The sequence below is a fragment of the Tyto alba genome, unplaced genomic scaffold (assembly GCF_018691265.1).
Source record: "Tyto alba isolate M040663 unplaced genomic scaffold, T.alba_DEE_v4.0 Super-Scaffold_23, whole genome shotgun sequence".
Lineage (NCBI taxonomy): Eukaryota > Metazoa > Chordata > Aves > Strigiformes > Tytonidae > Tyto > Tyto alba.
Window position 1 is genome coordinate 22,995,787 of NW_024881297.1, and position 16,642 is coordinate 23,012,428.

General features: G+C 39.3%; 1 protein-coding gene across 3 annotated transcripts in view; it reads right to left on the bottom strand.

The window, feature by feature from the left end:
* TECRL (trans-2,3-enoyl-CoA reductase like) overlaps positions 1 to 16,642 on the bottom strand; it is a 103,813-nt gene that overhangs the window by 57,062 nt on the left and 30,109 nt on the right. Inside the window, exon 1 of one of the 3 annotated variants that reach the window (XM_032997869.2) lies at positions 9,311 to 9,585. The exons of the other annotated variants lie outside the window; for them this stretch is intronic. Coding sequence (XP_032853760.1) covers positions 9,311 to 9,544 — 234 coding nt within the window. The 5' untranslated portion in view covers positions 9,545 to 9,585. Of the gene's footprint in view, positions 1 to 9,310; positions 9,586 to 16,642 lie in introns of those variants that run through there. 3 annotated transcript variants of the gene reach the window in all.

Genomic DNA, 16,642 nt, shown 5'->3' on the forward strand with positions numbered 1-16,642 from the left:
GGGAACTTAATGCTGCCTTTTGTGAGTGCGAGCTAATCAGCTAGTTATCCACTTTCATACCACTTTCACATTCATAAGTCAAGGAATTATAACAAATCTGGTGATCTGTATGTAATTGCATCACACAGTTCTTGCACTAAAGAATTATTCTGGAGGTTAGAGGTTAGCAGAATATCAATAAGAATTTGAATAATAGAATTTTAGGAAATAGATGATCTTTCATTCCACATTTCCCTTTGAATATTTTTTCCCGTTGTGACATGTCCATACCACTGCACTGCTGAGTCACCCACTTTCATAATTGCAAAAATTCAGAAATTCTGCCACTCCAGATGCTCATTAACCACAGATGGGTCCACCTGCAGCCAGGGTAAATTTGTTCAAAATTTAGATTGGATTACTTTTTCTTATTTTTAATTTTCAAAGGTAGTATTAAAAATTGGGTACCATCTCACTGTAATCTCCCTCAGTGTGTCTGACACTGCTCTCCTGTTAGCTTGGTGAACCAGGTCATGCCCAAAGAGATATAAATAGATGAGCTCTCCGTGAAAAATGACATAGAAGTAACTACATATAGACAAGTGTTGTCAGCAGCTACACAAAGGCTTTATATAGAATTTAATATTTTACTCTGCAGACTGCAGTGAACTGCCTACCAAACAGCTAGCTCCGATCTCAAGACATTTTTTCCAGAAACAGGAGATAACCAGAACTATAGCTTTAGCTCAAGTCAGTTCCAATATACCAGAGTAGAGGGCTGTGTCACTTAGCAATCTCCTATATTATGTGGTCACATGAACTTTGGCATATGAGATAATCCAACTGACTAATATTTCCAGTGACTATGGGTCAAATTATCTAAGAATACACATAACCACGTGCTTTCCAGGTGCAGTCATGTCAATTTACACTAGCCAAGTTTGTCTCTAGAAACGTTATACTGGTTTTGCACTGCTAGCTGGGTACTTATAAAAAAAAAAAAATCCTCCCCCTTTGCAAGAAATTTTCTGAAAAAGTGTCAGATACGAGAAAGAGCTTTTTCTCCCTCTGCTAAAGATGAGAATGCAATCCATTAGCAGACAGAAGGCATGCAGGTCATCCCTCAGTTTACAGAAATCACCATGTTCACCTATTTCTGAGCAAATCTGAGTTGAATTGGTATGCCTTCATGCCTTCTGACCTTTTGTTAAAGGGAACTAAGCAAGGTTGCTGTATTCACCTTGAGAACTTAACAGCAGAACTAGACAGAAACATTCTGTCACAACACTTTCCTACCAGGGAAATGGAATTGTTCTGGCAAAACTCTGGATGTGTAAATTTGTATTGACTTCAATGTTTAAAAATTAAATAGAAAAAGGTTGTTTTGGTTTGGTTTGGTTTTTTTAATTTCTGCTTAAGGAACATGCTGAAAATTCAATTTGTGGTGTTATTTTAATTTCTTTTTATTTCTCATTGGTATGAAACTTTCATTACTTTTACATTATTTTATGGCACATCAATCATGATAGCGTAAAATAATACAAGACATGGCTCTCATGCCATGGACGGTAACCCAATAGGAAATAATATTCAAATAAATGCACTATTAAAATGTAAAATAAATTGCACTCAAAACAAAATATGTATTGTGTTAGAACAAGCTTTTTGTGTTAGAACAGAATTAATTCCAAAATTAATTTGTAATACAATCTTTCCCAAATTCTACCTCAGCAAAAATTCGAGACTCATTTTTGTTCACTGTAATTTCCGAAGAAAACATATGGGATATGCACTAAAGAAACCCCAACCAACAACAAGAAAACAAGAAAACAAACAAACAAAACCTCCAAACAAACAAACACAACAACAACAAAAAAAAGAAAACCAGCTAATTTTGACCAGTTCTTCGCAGGAAGAAAGTGAGGGTTAGGGTTCTGTTTGGATTTTGATTGCCAGTACTAGCACAAATTAAGTATATAGCTTAGTTGTGAAATCTCTCTGAATTTCTCTTCCTTTTTCTATCAAATGGCTGTAGAGGTTTATATATATTAATAATAATAAATATATATATTTATATATATATATTCACCTATGCAGACCGCTAACATTAAAAAACAGGCAGTGCACCCAAGAAACTCAACGAATAATTAGCACAGGATGATCACAAACTGTTTGGGGGACCATATGAAAAAAAGTAGGATGAGATCAACCAACTCAGAAGAAAATTCACAGGACAACACGTATTGGCAGAACAAGTGGTTCTATGAGTATCGGGGCCAATAAAGACTTACTTTCTAATAAGGGATCTGAAAGCCTTTTCCAGCTGCCCCATACCCCTTCCCTGTCTCCTATGACATTTGCACTGGGCAAGAACCTGGGGCTGCTTTGCTGCCACGCACTTGCCGCTTGCAGGGTCAGGATGTGCGCGCTGAGCTGCCAGCTGGCGAGGGGTGTACAGCCGGGGTGAAGGCTGTGCTCTGCCTGTGCCCCCAGCTCTGAGACACTGTGCCACCCAGCCACCAGCTTCCATTAGACAAGCAGGAATGAAGTAATATTTTGAGCCCTTCCCCCCCCCCCCCCCCCCCCAGGTGTATTTAATTTTGGCCAGTAGGTCCAAAGTTATGTTGGTGAGAGCAGGCAGGGAAAGATGGAGAGACAGCAAGCCCGCTGTGGTCCATAAGGGAAAGTATGAAGCTGAGAAGCAGAAAGGAATGGGAAACAGGGGTGATTGTGAGAACAATTAGACATCATCAGGTCAGTTAGAAATCTGAATACTTTTCACAATAACATGTGCAATGAAGAGTTGCTTGCTGTACTTCTGGTACAGATTCTCTGACTGCCACAATTTGTTCTCTTGTAACACAAGAGCTCTATACATTAAAAAAAAAATGAAAGCTTGCATTTTAAGGAATTTTTAAAATTAAAAATTGTTTAAGCACAGGCAGATACGTTATAATGATAGCATTAATATATACTCCTCGATATCTATAGATCTATTACTACATGGCTCAGGCATTTTGTGAGGAGTCACAGGTCTGATTTCAGAAAGAACCTGAAGCATGTTCTAATGGACCAATAAATCATGGGCAGGAGTATTTTAATGCCACAATAATGCCTATATGAGATGCCATTATACACCTAAATTTCCATCATGGCTTGTGCTGATTAACTATTAGACTAATAAAACACCTACAGCTCCCTATAGTCTTATATTGCTCCAGAACATTCATGATTTGCAATAATCTGTGATTATCTTTGATGAAATAAGGCAAATGTGCAGCTGGGGTAAAATGTCATAACTTTGTTGGGAAAGAGGACATTTTCACACTGGCTGGGAATCTGTCTCTACAGATCTACGTTTGGCAATATTCACTGTTCTGGTAGCATAGCTGGCTGTTACTGTTGGTCAGAATGGCTTATGTTCATGAAGAGCTGGAGCACCACCGGTGTCTGAAGAATTCATTCTCTTGTTTCTGCTGAACTTTGAGTCAAGCTTTAATTTTTTGGATCATTTATTGTATTTCACTCTTTCTTCCTTCCCCCCAGGCTTAGACTTTTCTATCTAAAATAAGAGATGTATAAAACCTGTCATTCAAAGGCACTGCTAAGCTTTGAAAATCACTATCAGCTGAAGCATTAGTCTTCTGTAGTAGCTTCTGTAATTCTTTAAATTATCCCTTTACAAATGCTAAATGCCCTAAAGTTACCAGCTTCTCCCCTCCCCAGTCTCTCTCTTCCAGATAAATCAAAGGCCATTTCTCCATCTATTCCATTTGAAAAGCCATATTGAAACAAGAATGGTGACAGCAAAGAGCAAGCAGAAATTAATACATCTAGTTGCCTTCTTTAATCTGAAACTATTTGTACCTATATTGACATTAAAATGATGTGAATTTCTAGTAGAGCAGGAAGAAATGAGTGTAATGAGTTGCTTCAACAGAATCTGAATATGTTTACCTACTTTACCAAGTATAACTGAGGAAGAAAACACTCCTGTCATCACCTCCAGCATAGGGGGGTAGGCGTAAGATTCAATTCTTACAGTCAAGAAAACACACGGACTTTATAACATGATTGTAAATGTAATGTATTTTCTTGCAGTGCCTCCCAGCAGGGACCAGATCCCCATTGTGCTCAATGCTGTGAAAACATACAGTAAAAGACACAAGACACCATGAAATCCTCCTTCCAAAAGGAAGTAAAAAAGAGGACTTCCACAGAAATGAGTATACATCCAGCTACCTGTGTTCCTTCACCCATATTGCTGTGGGAATCCCTAGTTTGTGGGACTCAGCCTCAAAGTATGGTCTTACCACAGAAGACCCCTCCTTTGACATAGCTGGTTATTCAATCCCTTTGGGCATCTTTGGCATCAGAGGCAGGACATCTCTAATGATAGATTGCTTGAATGGGAAAGATCATGATCTTAATCCTGTGCATGAAATGAGGCTGCTGTGGAAGTGCACAGGTTCTGCTTATTCTCCACAAGGAAGAATATAGTCCTGTGAAGTGAAATATTATAATTGCAAGATGGGAGGGGGGGAAGATTATATAAGGCAGTGAAAATATTGTTCTCTTTCTTGGGAAAGGACTTCTTTACTATACTTCCCTAGAATGAAGCAAATGAGAAGAGTCTGATGTAAAAAGCAATGACCTGGTATTGCAAAGAGTTCCTTTACAGAGTTTCCTTGCCAACTTTAATGATTGCATTTGCTCACCTAAAATGAATGTGATATGTCTAACCTCCAGGTCACGATGTGAGAAGTTATTTTTATTTGCTAGAGATGATTCTGCAAAGGAGAGCTGATGATGACTGTTCTTCTTGGCTTCTCACTATCTGTGACAGAGCAGCAACACACAGGTGTGAGTAATAGATTCCTGATACTGGTGATACCATTCCTGCATGTATCTGATTTTTCTGTCATGCCAGTATAAATCCTTTGTATTGTTAAGCCTCAGAGTGCAGTCGTTTTAGGTGCTTTACAAACAAAAATGTTTGTGAACTCTTTCAGAGACAGACAAGCCTTTCAGAGTAATCAGAATAAGCCCTAATTCGTCCCTGGCAAAAGATGTAGTGATACATATACTGTGTAATATTTAACACCAAAAAGAGTTGTATATATAAGCAACTGGACTGATGCATTGACTTGTGTTATGCAGGGCATGACAAAAATGTGTAACAAAAGGACAGGCCCTACAAAAGTATCCTTTAATAACAATGTTCACATGACTTTCATTGTAGGCATTTCACAGCCTATCTACACACACAAATATATAGTTAAATGTTCCTACAGTATATATTAACCACAAACATTTACATACCAGTAACTGGCTTGTCCAAAGAAATTTCAGTGGGAGAGGGCACTGGGTACATGGAGGGCTGTTTTAAGAAACAGTAGGAAAGTAGCTTCTGTCATCTTTGCAGCACGCCAAAAAAAGAGGCTCTTTCCTGCACATCTTTGGAAGCAACCTCTCTTCTGTAGGCCTTAAGAAGATTTCTGGAAAGGAGGGCCGCTGCGTAGTAGCCAAAACCTGAGTTTGCACCTCTGCTTATAGCTTAACTTGCAAAATCGTATAGCACAAAACTACCGAGCTCTGAGGCTTTTGATGGGAAAAAGCTTTCTCTGGTGGTTTCCCCAAAGGTGATTTATTCTGTAAAAACTACATTGTCTAACACTTTCTGCCTTAAAAGCAGCTTATGCAAAATTAATTACATTGCACTATGTTTGGGGAAAAATACATTTTACTAGAAGTTAATATGAAGAAAAAATATTATACAATGAATGCTATAACAGAAACAGTTATGAGTTGCCTTAACAACATTTATAAATCAAATCACTGCACATCAATAACTTTAAACCTAACCTACATCAGGCTTTGTGGAATAATGTACAAGTAAAACAGTTTTTGAGTAGCTATGTATTTTTCATAAGTTGTGGCTGACGATGAAAAATGGATTATTTGTAAAAAAGTACAAAAAAATAATTCTGTCTTTCATTTTTAAGACTTGAATTTTGCATGTTCTGTTGCTTTCTACAGCTTTTTGGAAGTAATATGGGAGTCAAAATCTTCAGACATATTCGTACTCCTTTTCATTGAAAAGATTTCTAACAAGAAATCACTAATTACATGCACTCTCCTCTATACAGACAAGAAGGAAGGACAGAAGGGCAGATGGAATAATTCTGACAGAATTCGTTTCAAGACATTTTGTAGAATATCTGGAAAAAAAATGAGACAGGTTTGTGTTTCCTCTCTTCTCTTCTTCCATCCCCAAAATCTGAAGCCTCTTCTCCATGACATCACACCTCAGAATTAATTTCTGTACCAAAAGCAAATCTGGGGAAAAAGATCTCACACTGTTATTATTTCTCTTTTAAATTCTTTAAGTAACTTGCTAGAAAAGCTTGTGTGCACCAAACCACTTCCATAATGTCATATCCATTGCAGGGGAAGTCCCTAGAGCAGGTTGACAATATCAAATAAAAGAAATTATACTCCTATAAAGAATTTTGTGCTCAAAGTATGCATGTGCAAAATGAACTGCCAGCGTTCCTGACTCTTTTGAGTTTACTTCAAGTTTTGCAAGATCAAGTGTTTTTCTTCAAGACCCAGCTCCTGGAAGGGATGACTACAGGATAGAACATCTGGGGTTTTCTTCTTCTAGTACTTTCTTTCAATATTTTTTTTTCTGCCTTTCCTTACTGTAGAAAAGCCTGAAGTAGGATGTGTATCTGACAGGCTTAAAAAACAGGCAAATATATATATATTATGTTCCTTTAAGCCAATCTTAAAGACAATCAAGACCTTATAGTAACCACCCAGTTCACTTAAAATAAGCAACTGATACTTCCCAAAAGTATAAGATGGTTAAGAAAACCAAAGGACATAATGCTATTTTGATTTTACAGATGGAGAATTAATTCAGTTACTTATGCTGGAACCAAAGCCTAATGATGTTAACTGATTGCTTGAGATCACACAGGCAAACACACCTCTCCTAAATCCCTGACACTGCATTGAGTACAAGCCATCTTTTCTCTCTAAATACCAAAACTAGTTAGAAATACCTTCATTTTGCAGACTTTACAGAGCTCCCACTAATCTGAACAGGATTCATATGTATACGCAAGAGTCTCATAGAAACTAACCCTCTGGAAGCAGTGACTGGTATTTAACCACATAGCATTAATCATCTAATCACTCTGCCTGAGTTTCTATTACATAGAGAAAGAAAGGGGTCTTCTCTCTGTCATTATAATATAGTTCGTCCCTTTAGATTGCTTAATCTGAGAATATTACAAAGGTATTTGCTAAATCATAATAGTATGGACTACTAACAATATGCAATAAGACTGTAAATACATACATTTTTAAATCTATGGTTCCTATTCTCTCCTATTATAAATCCCAACAAGTAATTATTACATGTAACCCTGAGAAATTAAGCTAATTGTAATTATCTTACAAACAGAAAACAGGCATTAGAAGTGCCATGTTGGGTCTGTATCAATGTTATATTAAATTAAGCAGAAGACTGTGCATAATCCAGTAAAATGGTCTCTTGTTTGCTCTAATAACCAATTGAAATGAAGCTCACCAATACTAATATGTGTTCATGGAAGTAAGGAACTCCTGACTTTCAGGATTGCCTTAGGAAGGGGTTATCACAGCAAATTAAGAGATATAGGCAGGTGCATGTGCATTCAAAATCTAGATTCTTTAGGCAGTCTTGGAAATTCAGCATTGCACTATACTTGCACAAGAATCCCTTGGTTCTGTGCCAAAAAAATAAAAATAATAAAAGGCCCGTGCTGCATGTCATGGCCATGTTAATTGAACATAGATTTCTGAGCAGACACTTTCAGTTTACAGTTGTTATTGCTCCTCTGTGTATACTTTACCTCTATATAGAGAATACTTTGCAATCAACACTCGTAACTCTCTTTCCACCACTACGGGGGCAGAGTTCATGATTTGGAGAAGGTGCAGAAAACATTCACGCTCACCAAAATTCAGAATAAAGGTTAAAAATCAGGTCTGCCATTATCCTAGCAGACTACAGTTCTTCCAAGCGTCATGGAAGGACTCCGGAAATGTGGCTCTTCACCTAATTCTGTTTCTGTTTATGTGTTTCTTTCAATGACACTACAGGAAAGCTTAAGATAAGAAACAAACTCAGTATTTTTTTTTGATCAAAACCTTATTCAGTATAGTACTTAGATAACCCTTTTTAATAACTGTGAAAATATCACTCAGTATATTAAATAATGCAAACACTATAATTAGAACTTGTATTAATAGTCATCGTATTTGTTTGACCATTTTGTACGTTTCCCCTCTGGCTAGAATAAAAAAAAAAAATCAAAAAATATTTTGCCCCAATAAGAATGAATAAATGAAACATTTACCTTTAACTAGGCATACAAATTGCAAAAAAAACCCTTTAAATTATTATGAACACTAGAAATCTGGTAGTATTCCACCCTGCATATTTCAAAGACATTAAATTAAACATTTGAAGCAAACTTATCCACCAATTCCAGCTGTTACCAGTAAGGATAAGAGAATTTTTTATGTTTTTCTTCTAGCAAAATAGTCTCAAAACTCTACTATGCTACTGAAAAATCCTATGGTCTAAATAGATTAGGATTCCCATTTTCATGGCACTCAAGAGACCAGCTCTTCTGCGGAGGGACAATGAATCACAAAAACTGTGACGAAAATATTTATGAAGCATGTTTTCAGCTGTTGTTTACTGTGTTGTAAACTTACTTCCTACCCAATCCTTTCATCCTACTTATAAAATTTGTCTTTAATTTATATTTTTAATTCACATTATTTTTTAAAAAAAAAAAAAAAAGCCTTTTAGCTAAACCCCTTTGTTTAATTTTAAGAATTGCCAGGTTCCTGCCCAGTGTGATAAGTAGGGCGCAGCTGAGTACATTTAGATACCAACAAGAACCCACAGCATTGCACAGATACTAAGCTTTGCAAATGTATTAAAACTGAATATCCATTCTGAAGCAGACATTTAAGTATCATACTCTGAAATAAACAGCCATCCAAGTGTCAAGAGACAGCCTAAGGACATATCTTGAGTCCACAGAGCAGCCAGGAGGTCTAAAAGAAACCAGTGTTAGAGTATTTGTAAAAGTCCTGGAGAAAAACAGCCAAGGATTACCACTAACAAGAAGTTCTGCGTATCCAGAGAAAAGAAGGAAAGTTATTTCTATTGCAGAATAAGACCACAGCAAAGTGAAAACAGAGTCCCTGAACTGGCACCATGTGAACCAGGTACATCCCCAGTGTGCTGGAATAATACACTCACCTTATCCACAATGCAAATCTGCTTCTTGCTTTGCACATCAAGAATTTCCACTTCAAAGTAAGTGATTTTTGAATGTTTGAGCACTGGTGGTGATTTGAGATGGCCAGCAGAGAGCACAAGCTGAGAGAAGTTGAAAAAAGAGCGTGTGTCATTGTGGGACATAGACAAAGCTCCTCCATGAGCTGCAAGATCCCTCTTGTGTTCTGGAGCGCTGGGTTTCTGCCTCCTGTGCATGGTGTGACCCAGCAGTAGCGATCGTCATATCAACAGGGGACAGTTCCAGAGGGAAAATGTTTCCTCCCTGCATCAGTTAAATACAATCACAGACTGATGAGACATGAAAGGTCAAGTGGCATTCCATTTTAAGACTACTCTCTTATTTAGCAGGAGTGAAAACAATGGCTCTGTAATCCATGTCTATATTTAACCTGCTATTGTGATGTCCTGTATTGCTGCTGCTTTTTTTTTTTCTTTTTGTTTAAACCAGCATTTAAAACAACATATCTAGAGATTCCCTAATAGAAGTCAGATCCTGAAATTCCAGAGCCCCAAAGGAAACAAATGAATGCAGCAAATTCTACCATCAACCAAGACAGATGTTTAATATTGTCCACACATATGCATACGTGTAGGTGTGTGTGTGTATATATATGTGTTATATATGTGCGTGTGTGTATGTAACTTTAGTATGTATCTACAAAATTATGTCAGATGTCATCTATTCTAGAAATATTTACTAACAAAATGCCAGGGGTTCATGAGCAAAATTTAGGGGTTGCTTGCAAATATAGAGAGGATCTCACATATGTTTGTATTTAATACTATGGACTCTGTTATTTAATGGAGCAGAGCTGTCCTTGCAGCTCTGCCAGGAGAACTGAAGTAAAGGAAACTATAACCATGAAGGCACTAAATCAGGGCTTGGATCATTTTACTATTTTCTTATTCTTTCTTGAGAATTAATTTTCACAATGCATGTCTGTAGCAAAACAAAAGTAGCTTTAATGGTAAAAATAAGAATTACTTAAACCAGAAAATTTTCTCTGAAAGGTCTTCTTCAAGCCTTGTTTAAACTTCTTTTTCCTTGTATAACTTTTTTATAGGATTTAATAGAACTAGCAGGACTTTTCCACCCTAAGATTCTCCCTGTATCTCCCTGGGCTGCCTAGGACTATAGTATTAGAAGGACACCACAGATTTATGCAGACAGCTCTTTTCAGTGGAGATACAGAGTAAGTTCTGAATACATTCCTATATGGTAAAACCTCAGGGAAACTGTGATCACTATTACAAAAATTATGTAGGTTTGTTACAGCAAGGAAATTTAATTAAGTGAAAAAAACCTTCTACAAGATAAAAGTGACCACACAACTAATACCCACTCTGGGAGGCAGGGTAGCAACAGAACAGGTCTGTTTTCTGTGATTCTGCTATAACTTACAGAAAATCTAGTCGTCACCACATCTTGTCTAGCGACACGTGACAAGAAGCTCTGTGAAATAATGGAGAAATTAACTGATAGGTTGTTGCAAGAATTAAAAATGAGGGTGAGGGGGACCCCCAAAGGAAGCTAATTTCCAAACTAAAGCTCCTCTATATTGATAGATATGCTCATCTTCACAGGTATGAGTTATCTAGTTGCTGTTGATGGAATAATCCATGCTACATCAAGTTGTATATGTGCTTAACTTCTGAAGAATCAAGCCTGCACGCATGAAATGTGTCCTGCTTAGAGACATCTGGAAAAGACACAGGAGAAGGAAACAGTGAATTAGCAGGAACTGAACTCGTGAACAGGTCTGAGCTCAGTAGTAACAGGACTTGGCATTTGAAATTACAAAATACTTGCAATACCGAGAGCTAGTGTAATTTATATATGATTCTTTAGCCAGTTGTCCTGACTAAAAAAGCTAACTCCAGCTCATAACTAAGATGCTTTATGTCCATATGACACAACAAACTTCTGTGTAGCTAAGGTCTGGGGAAAAAAGTCCCTGTTACTTGTTGATACAGTCATGCAGCCTTTGAATGCCTTCTCTGGCTTTGTTAGCGGAAAGCCCTGGCTGCAGGAATGTAGATGTATAACAATATCAACCTTCTAAACCAAATAAGGATTAAATTTTGGCTATTCTGAAATCAGTTAGTGCCTTGTCATTGATGCAAAACAAGTCAGCATCTAAAGAAAAAAACTGCTCGACTTGAACAAGATTATATTGTGATCAAAGAAGTAGACCTGTCTCTGAATTTAGATGAAAGGTGTACAGGGAACCACCACCTTGGTGGAGTCAATATAGCAAGCAGAAATTTTGGTATAAGCTAGTCAGAACATGGAGAGACAAATTATTGGCTAACTGTAAGGGGCTTGCTAAAAATTGCCAGGTAAAGACCACAGAACACACAGGTTCCAAATTACAAGTGTGAGATATGCTTATTTGAACAGACTACTATCAGGAAACTGTATAAACTGCTGTACAAAAGATGAGACAAACTGACATAATATCCCATTTTAGCTGTAAAATCTATGCATCAGTGGACTGTAATAGCATATATTAATAATTTTTTAATTTATTTAAATTCAAAAGCAGTAAATAATAATATTGATAATCATGGTTAATTTCTGTGTATATAAGGAACTGGTGTTACAGTCATTACTGTGGGTATATTTATAACCTTATTTTAAATAATAACATCTGAGCTGCTGCTCCTGAAAAAAAGCTTTGGGTTTACTGCAGACACCTAAATTTTCAGAATTTTATTACTGACCAATGAACACTTGAATTCTGAACCAATTTCAGGAACATGCTTACAAAAATATTCTTCTATTTTTGCAATATCTAGGCTAATCATATGCCATGTCAATATTTTGCTAAACAACAATCTTTACAGAGCCAGTACTTTGCTGGCATAAACTAGTGGGGCTCCCCTGAAGGTGACTGGCCTTTTCCTCACTGTATTAAATTATCAGTCTAGGATTAGACTGCAGCACCACATCTATAGCAACCATATTACTTGCATAAGGCGGGTGAGAGCTACTCTACCAAAAATAATCAGGGATAGAGTTACCACTGATAGCCTAAGCTCTAAAAGGGAGATGCGTAAAAGCAGTGGAGATTTTGCCATTAATGTGACAAGTGCTGCACTTGCTTGAAAAGTCATCAATGGGTTTGGATGCTATGGCTCAATGTGAAGTAATTCAGCTCATTCTGTGTAGACGTGCACATAGAATGGAAGCATTAATTACTGGACAAAAGGCACATCTTCCCTTTCGATGCAGTTATATGTACCTCATCATGTCCCTGACACCGGAGGTGGGGAGTCCCAGCACATGGGCACAGGTGATCAGTCCAGTGGTGAGATTTATTGATCCCCATTACACAGGTAGGAGCTGCTGTTCCCGGAGCTGTGGCAGGGCCAGTAGTCAGCAGTCACCGAGTGCCTGACCTCAGCTTCATTCTGGGACTCTGAGAGGAGTCAAAGAGCACTCAGCAAGAATTAAATCATCTCTGACAGCTTCAACTCGCACTGAATTTCCTGCCATATAAGGGGCCAATATTTTTGAGAGGCCATGAGGATGAGCATAACTCTTCTCAAACTGTGGCTCTACCTCCTCTCCTCACTTAGCACTTGGCTGACGTGAGCCTTTTTGCAGACAGGCAGGCATTTTGTTAAGCCATCCTTCTGAAAGGCACTTTTTCCAGGAGGGGGGGAATGCCTCCCCCCAGAGCAAGCAGCAGGGTCATTATTTCTCGTTAACTGAACTGACGATGTTTTACAACAAAAGTGACGCCTGTAGTGGACTTTTTTTTGCACCCTTCTAATACAATGTCTTGAAGGAAGCATCAACCTGTGTAGGTCATGACAAAACGGGTAACAAAGTCCTGGGCAGGGACTAAGACTTAGCATTCAGTTTCTGCTCATGACACTGTTTTCCTGTGAGGTGTTAGGGAACTGCTGTTGCTCCTGCTTTTCCCTTTCCTTTCCACATGCCTTCTCTGTGTGAAGCTCTCTTGCACTGTGCATTTTGCAGACAACCTCACGCAAAGGGCCTTATGGCACTTCTGAAGTTCCTTTTCATCTTTGGTCATGTTTTGTACTCCTCCTTCCACAGAAGAGTGGTCATCTCCTTTCAGTCTGCAGAATGTCTCCTGTTAAGTCAACAGCACAGGGTAATCCCTGTCAGTCCAGATGCTTGTCAGCAGCCCCTCACACATCGCTTTATCCCACACACTTTGAATGCTTGGTGGAAGCAGGGTTCTTCCTTTCCCACCAGCTTTGTAATGCCAAAGGACTGAACAATGTCCTCCAAGACACAAGACTGCAGAGCCTAAAATATGTAGGATTTGGTATTGAGGTTATGCAGCCTAAAGCAAAGTGGCTTCCCAAGGTCACACGTACTCACTTCAGTGTCTCATTTTTGAAGATTCTGCCGTTCCTTTTGCTGGGGAAGGAGACGCTGAGACCAAATACTCAACTGTGTTGCAAACAGGCAGTGAGATCCCCTTGCTGAAGGTCAGGACCAATACGTTCATGGGGTAGGTACCGTGCCCCATGGCCTCACCACCCTTGCTGAGTACCTGTGCAGCCCATACGCCCGGTCCCGTGCTTGATAGAACCAGCACTGCTCCACATCTCCCCACTTCAGTCCTGGATTTAATGTGTTCAAAGGCAGGCAGGAGTGTAGCTATGCTTTCACTCTCTTTTTACTGAGCTGCACAAGGAAGGATTTAAGAACCTGATACAATGTACTCATTTGGAAATAGACGGACAATGATTTGTTTGTCTGGTTCCTGGCTTCATCTGGCTGAGAGTTTAGGAATAGGTTTACTGGTTTATTTGGGGGGACCTAATGCTTTTAACTATTTGGTTTGATTCTGTTATCTGTCTCATATTAGTAACAACTAGAATGCATTTCTGAAGCATAGTAGATATTTAAACATATGAGCCCAGCTGGTAGAAATTAAGAACATAGACCTAAAATTGCAGTATATAGTATGTGAAATTTGATACTGTTATTCTCAAATACTGTTTATAAAGGCTGCATGGTAAAAAAGATTTTTAAAAAGAGGAAAAAAAAAAAAAAAAACAAAACAAAACCCACCCAAACACCTGCATAGACCTCTGGAATTTCTTTGCATGCACATGCCTACCTTAGCAGCCACAAAATCAGTTTAAAGCATTCTATCTACATGTGCATACACACAAATAAGCCACTTAGAAGCTCCGCAGTGTTACTACTAAAACTATTTGGGTACTTTGTTTTTCTCTCTTGAAGATAAATCTCTTAACAAATAAGTAATGGACAGGATAGAAAGACACGGAAGGCAAGCTGTCTTGGTTTGGGCTGAAATAGAGTTAATATTCGTTTTCAGGGACTAGATGAGTGCTGTGTTTTGGATTTAGCTTTGGGTTTGGTATGGGAAGAATGCTGATAGCACACTGATGTTTCCAGCTGCTACCGAGACTTCAAGGACTCTCCGACTCCCCATGTCCTGCCCATGCACAAGAAACAGGGAGGGAGCACGGCCAGAGCACCTGACCCTAACTGGCCAGTGAAATATTCCATAGCATGGAACGTCATGCTCGCTATATAAAGGAGGGGTGGTTGGGAAGGAGCTCTCTCTCGCTTCCGGGATTGCGATTGTGGGATCTTGGTATCTCGGGGTCGCTGGCCGGGAACGGGCTGGGGATTGGTCAGCGGGTGGGGAGCAATTACGCTGTACATTGCCTGTTTATATATTTCTTTTTGTTTTCCCCCCATCATCGTTATTGTTTTTGTTTTATTGCCATTATTAAACTGTTCCTATCTCAGCCTGTGAGTCTCCCTTCACCCCTCTAATCCCCTCCGCCATTCCCAGGTGGGGAGGGGGAAGGGAGGGTGATTAGCTGCGGGGGTTGGTTGCCGATCAGGCCCAAACCACAACACAAGCGCACTGACTGTGGAACATGAAACAATCCTAAAACTGTTTCCAGTAATGCTGAAGTCAGAACTAGAACTCACCAGTGCTAAGGGACAGGGCAAAAGTGATATACATCCATGTTCCTCCCCTTCATCTATACTGGCAGGACTGCTCAGCAAAGGATGACAGTCTTTTTGACCCTGTGAGCTGCGCAATGGAAACATTACATGACCAAAAGCCACAAGCCTCAGGCCACATCCTTCAGAGTCCAGGGAAATGCTTGCAAGCAGGGCCCAGAGATCTCCAGTGCTCAACTTGTCCCCGCAGGAGAAGTTTTTACTACTGACTATCACAGCAATGAAGTTTTGCCAGCTGTTTAAAATCTCACTCTAATAGCTTGCCTTTATCCTTCTGGCTTTCAAAACTGAAAATGTTGACTTTAAACTTTGGTGTGGATGGTGCCAATTAGAAGCAAATTCATAGTGCAAATCAAATCCAAAGCCGATGCTTATTTTATCCCCCACAGATATCCACGAGAGACGACATAAGAGAAATAAACAAAGCCAGACAGGCACAGTAATTCTATCTGCAATAAGTACAAAGAGAAACCTCCACCCCCAGCCCCTGTCGCACACAAACATACACCTACTTCTCTACCAAAATAAGTACAGCGTGATACAGAGCTCAAATCTGATGACAGTCAGGATATATTGTAAAAGACAGCTGTTAGACTGCAGCATAGAAAAAGCCTGAGGAGACGCTCCTAGTGATGTGGAGGCCTGAAGGAATCTTTGTAGGTGACCTGATAGATCAATCTTTTAATGTTATTGACAATAAATTGCATATTTACAGATATGCAATTGAGATTTTTAAGTTCTTTGTAAGTTATAGAATCATAGAATAGTTTGTGTTGGAAGGGACCTTAAAGATCATCTAGTTCCAACCCCCCCTGCCATGGGCAGGGATCCCTTCCACCAGCCCAGGTTGCTCAAAGCCCCGTCCAACCTGGCCTTGAACCCTTCCAGGGAGGGGGCAGCCACAGCTCCTCTGGGCAACCTGTGCCAGTGCCTCACCACCCTCACAGGGAAGAATTTCTTCCTCACATCTAATCTAAATTGACCCTCTTTCAGTTTGAAACCATCACCCCTCACACTATCACTACACCCCCGATAAAGAGTCCCTCCCCAACTTTCCTGTACCCCCTTTAAGCACTGGGACGCCGCTCGAAGGTATCCCCAGAGCCTTTTCTTCTCCAGGCTGAACAACCCCAACTCACTCAGCCTGTTCTCACAGGAGAGGTGCTCCAGCCCCCGATCATCTTCAGGGCCATTCTCTGGCCCCACTCCAACAGGTCTATGTCATTCTTACATTATGCTGGAGGCTCCAGAGCTGGTGGGGTCTCACAGAAGCGGAGTAGAAGGGGAGAATGACCTCC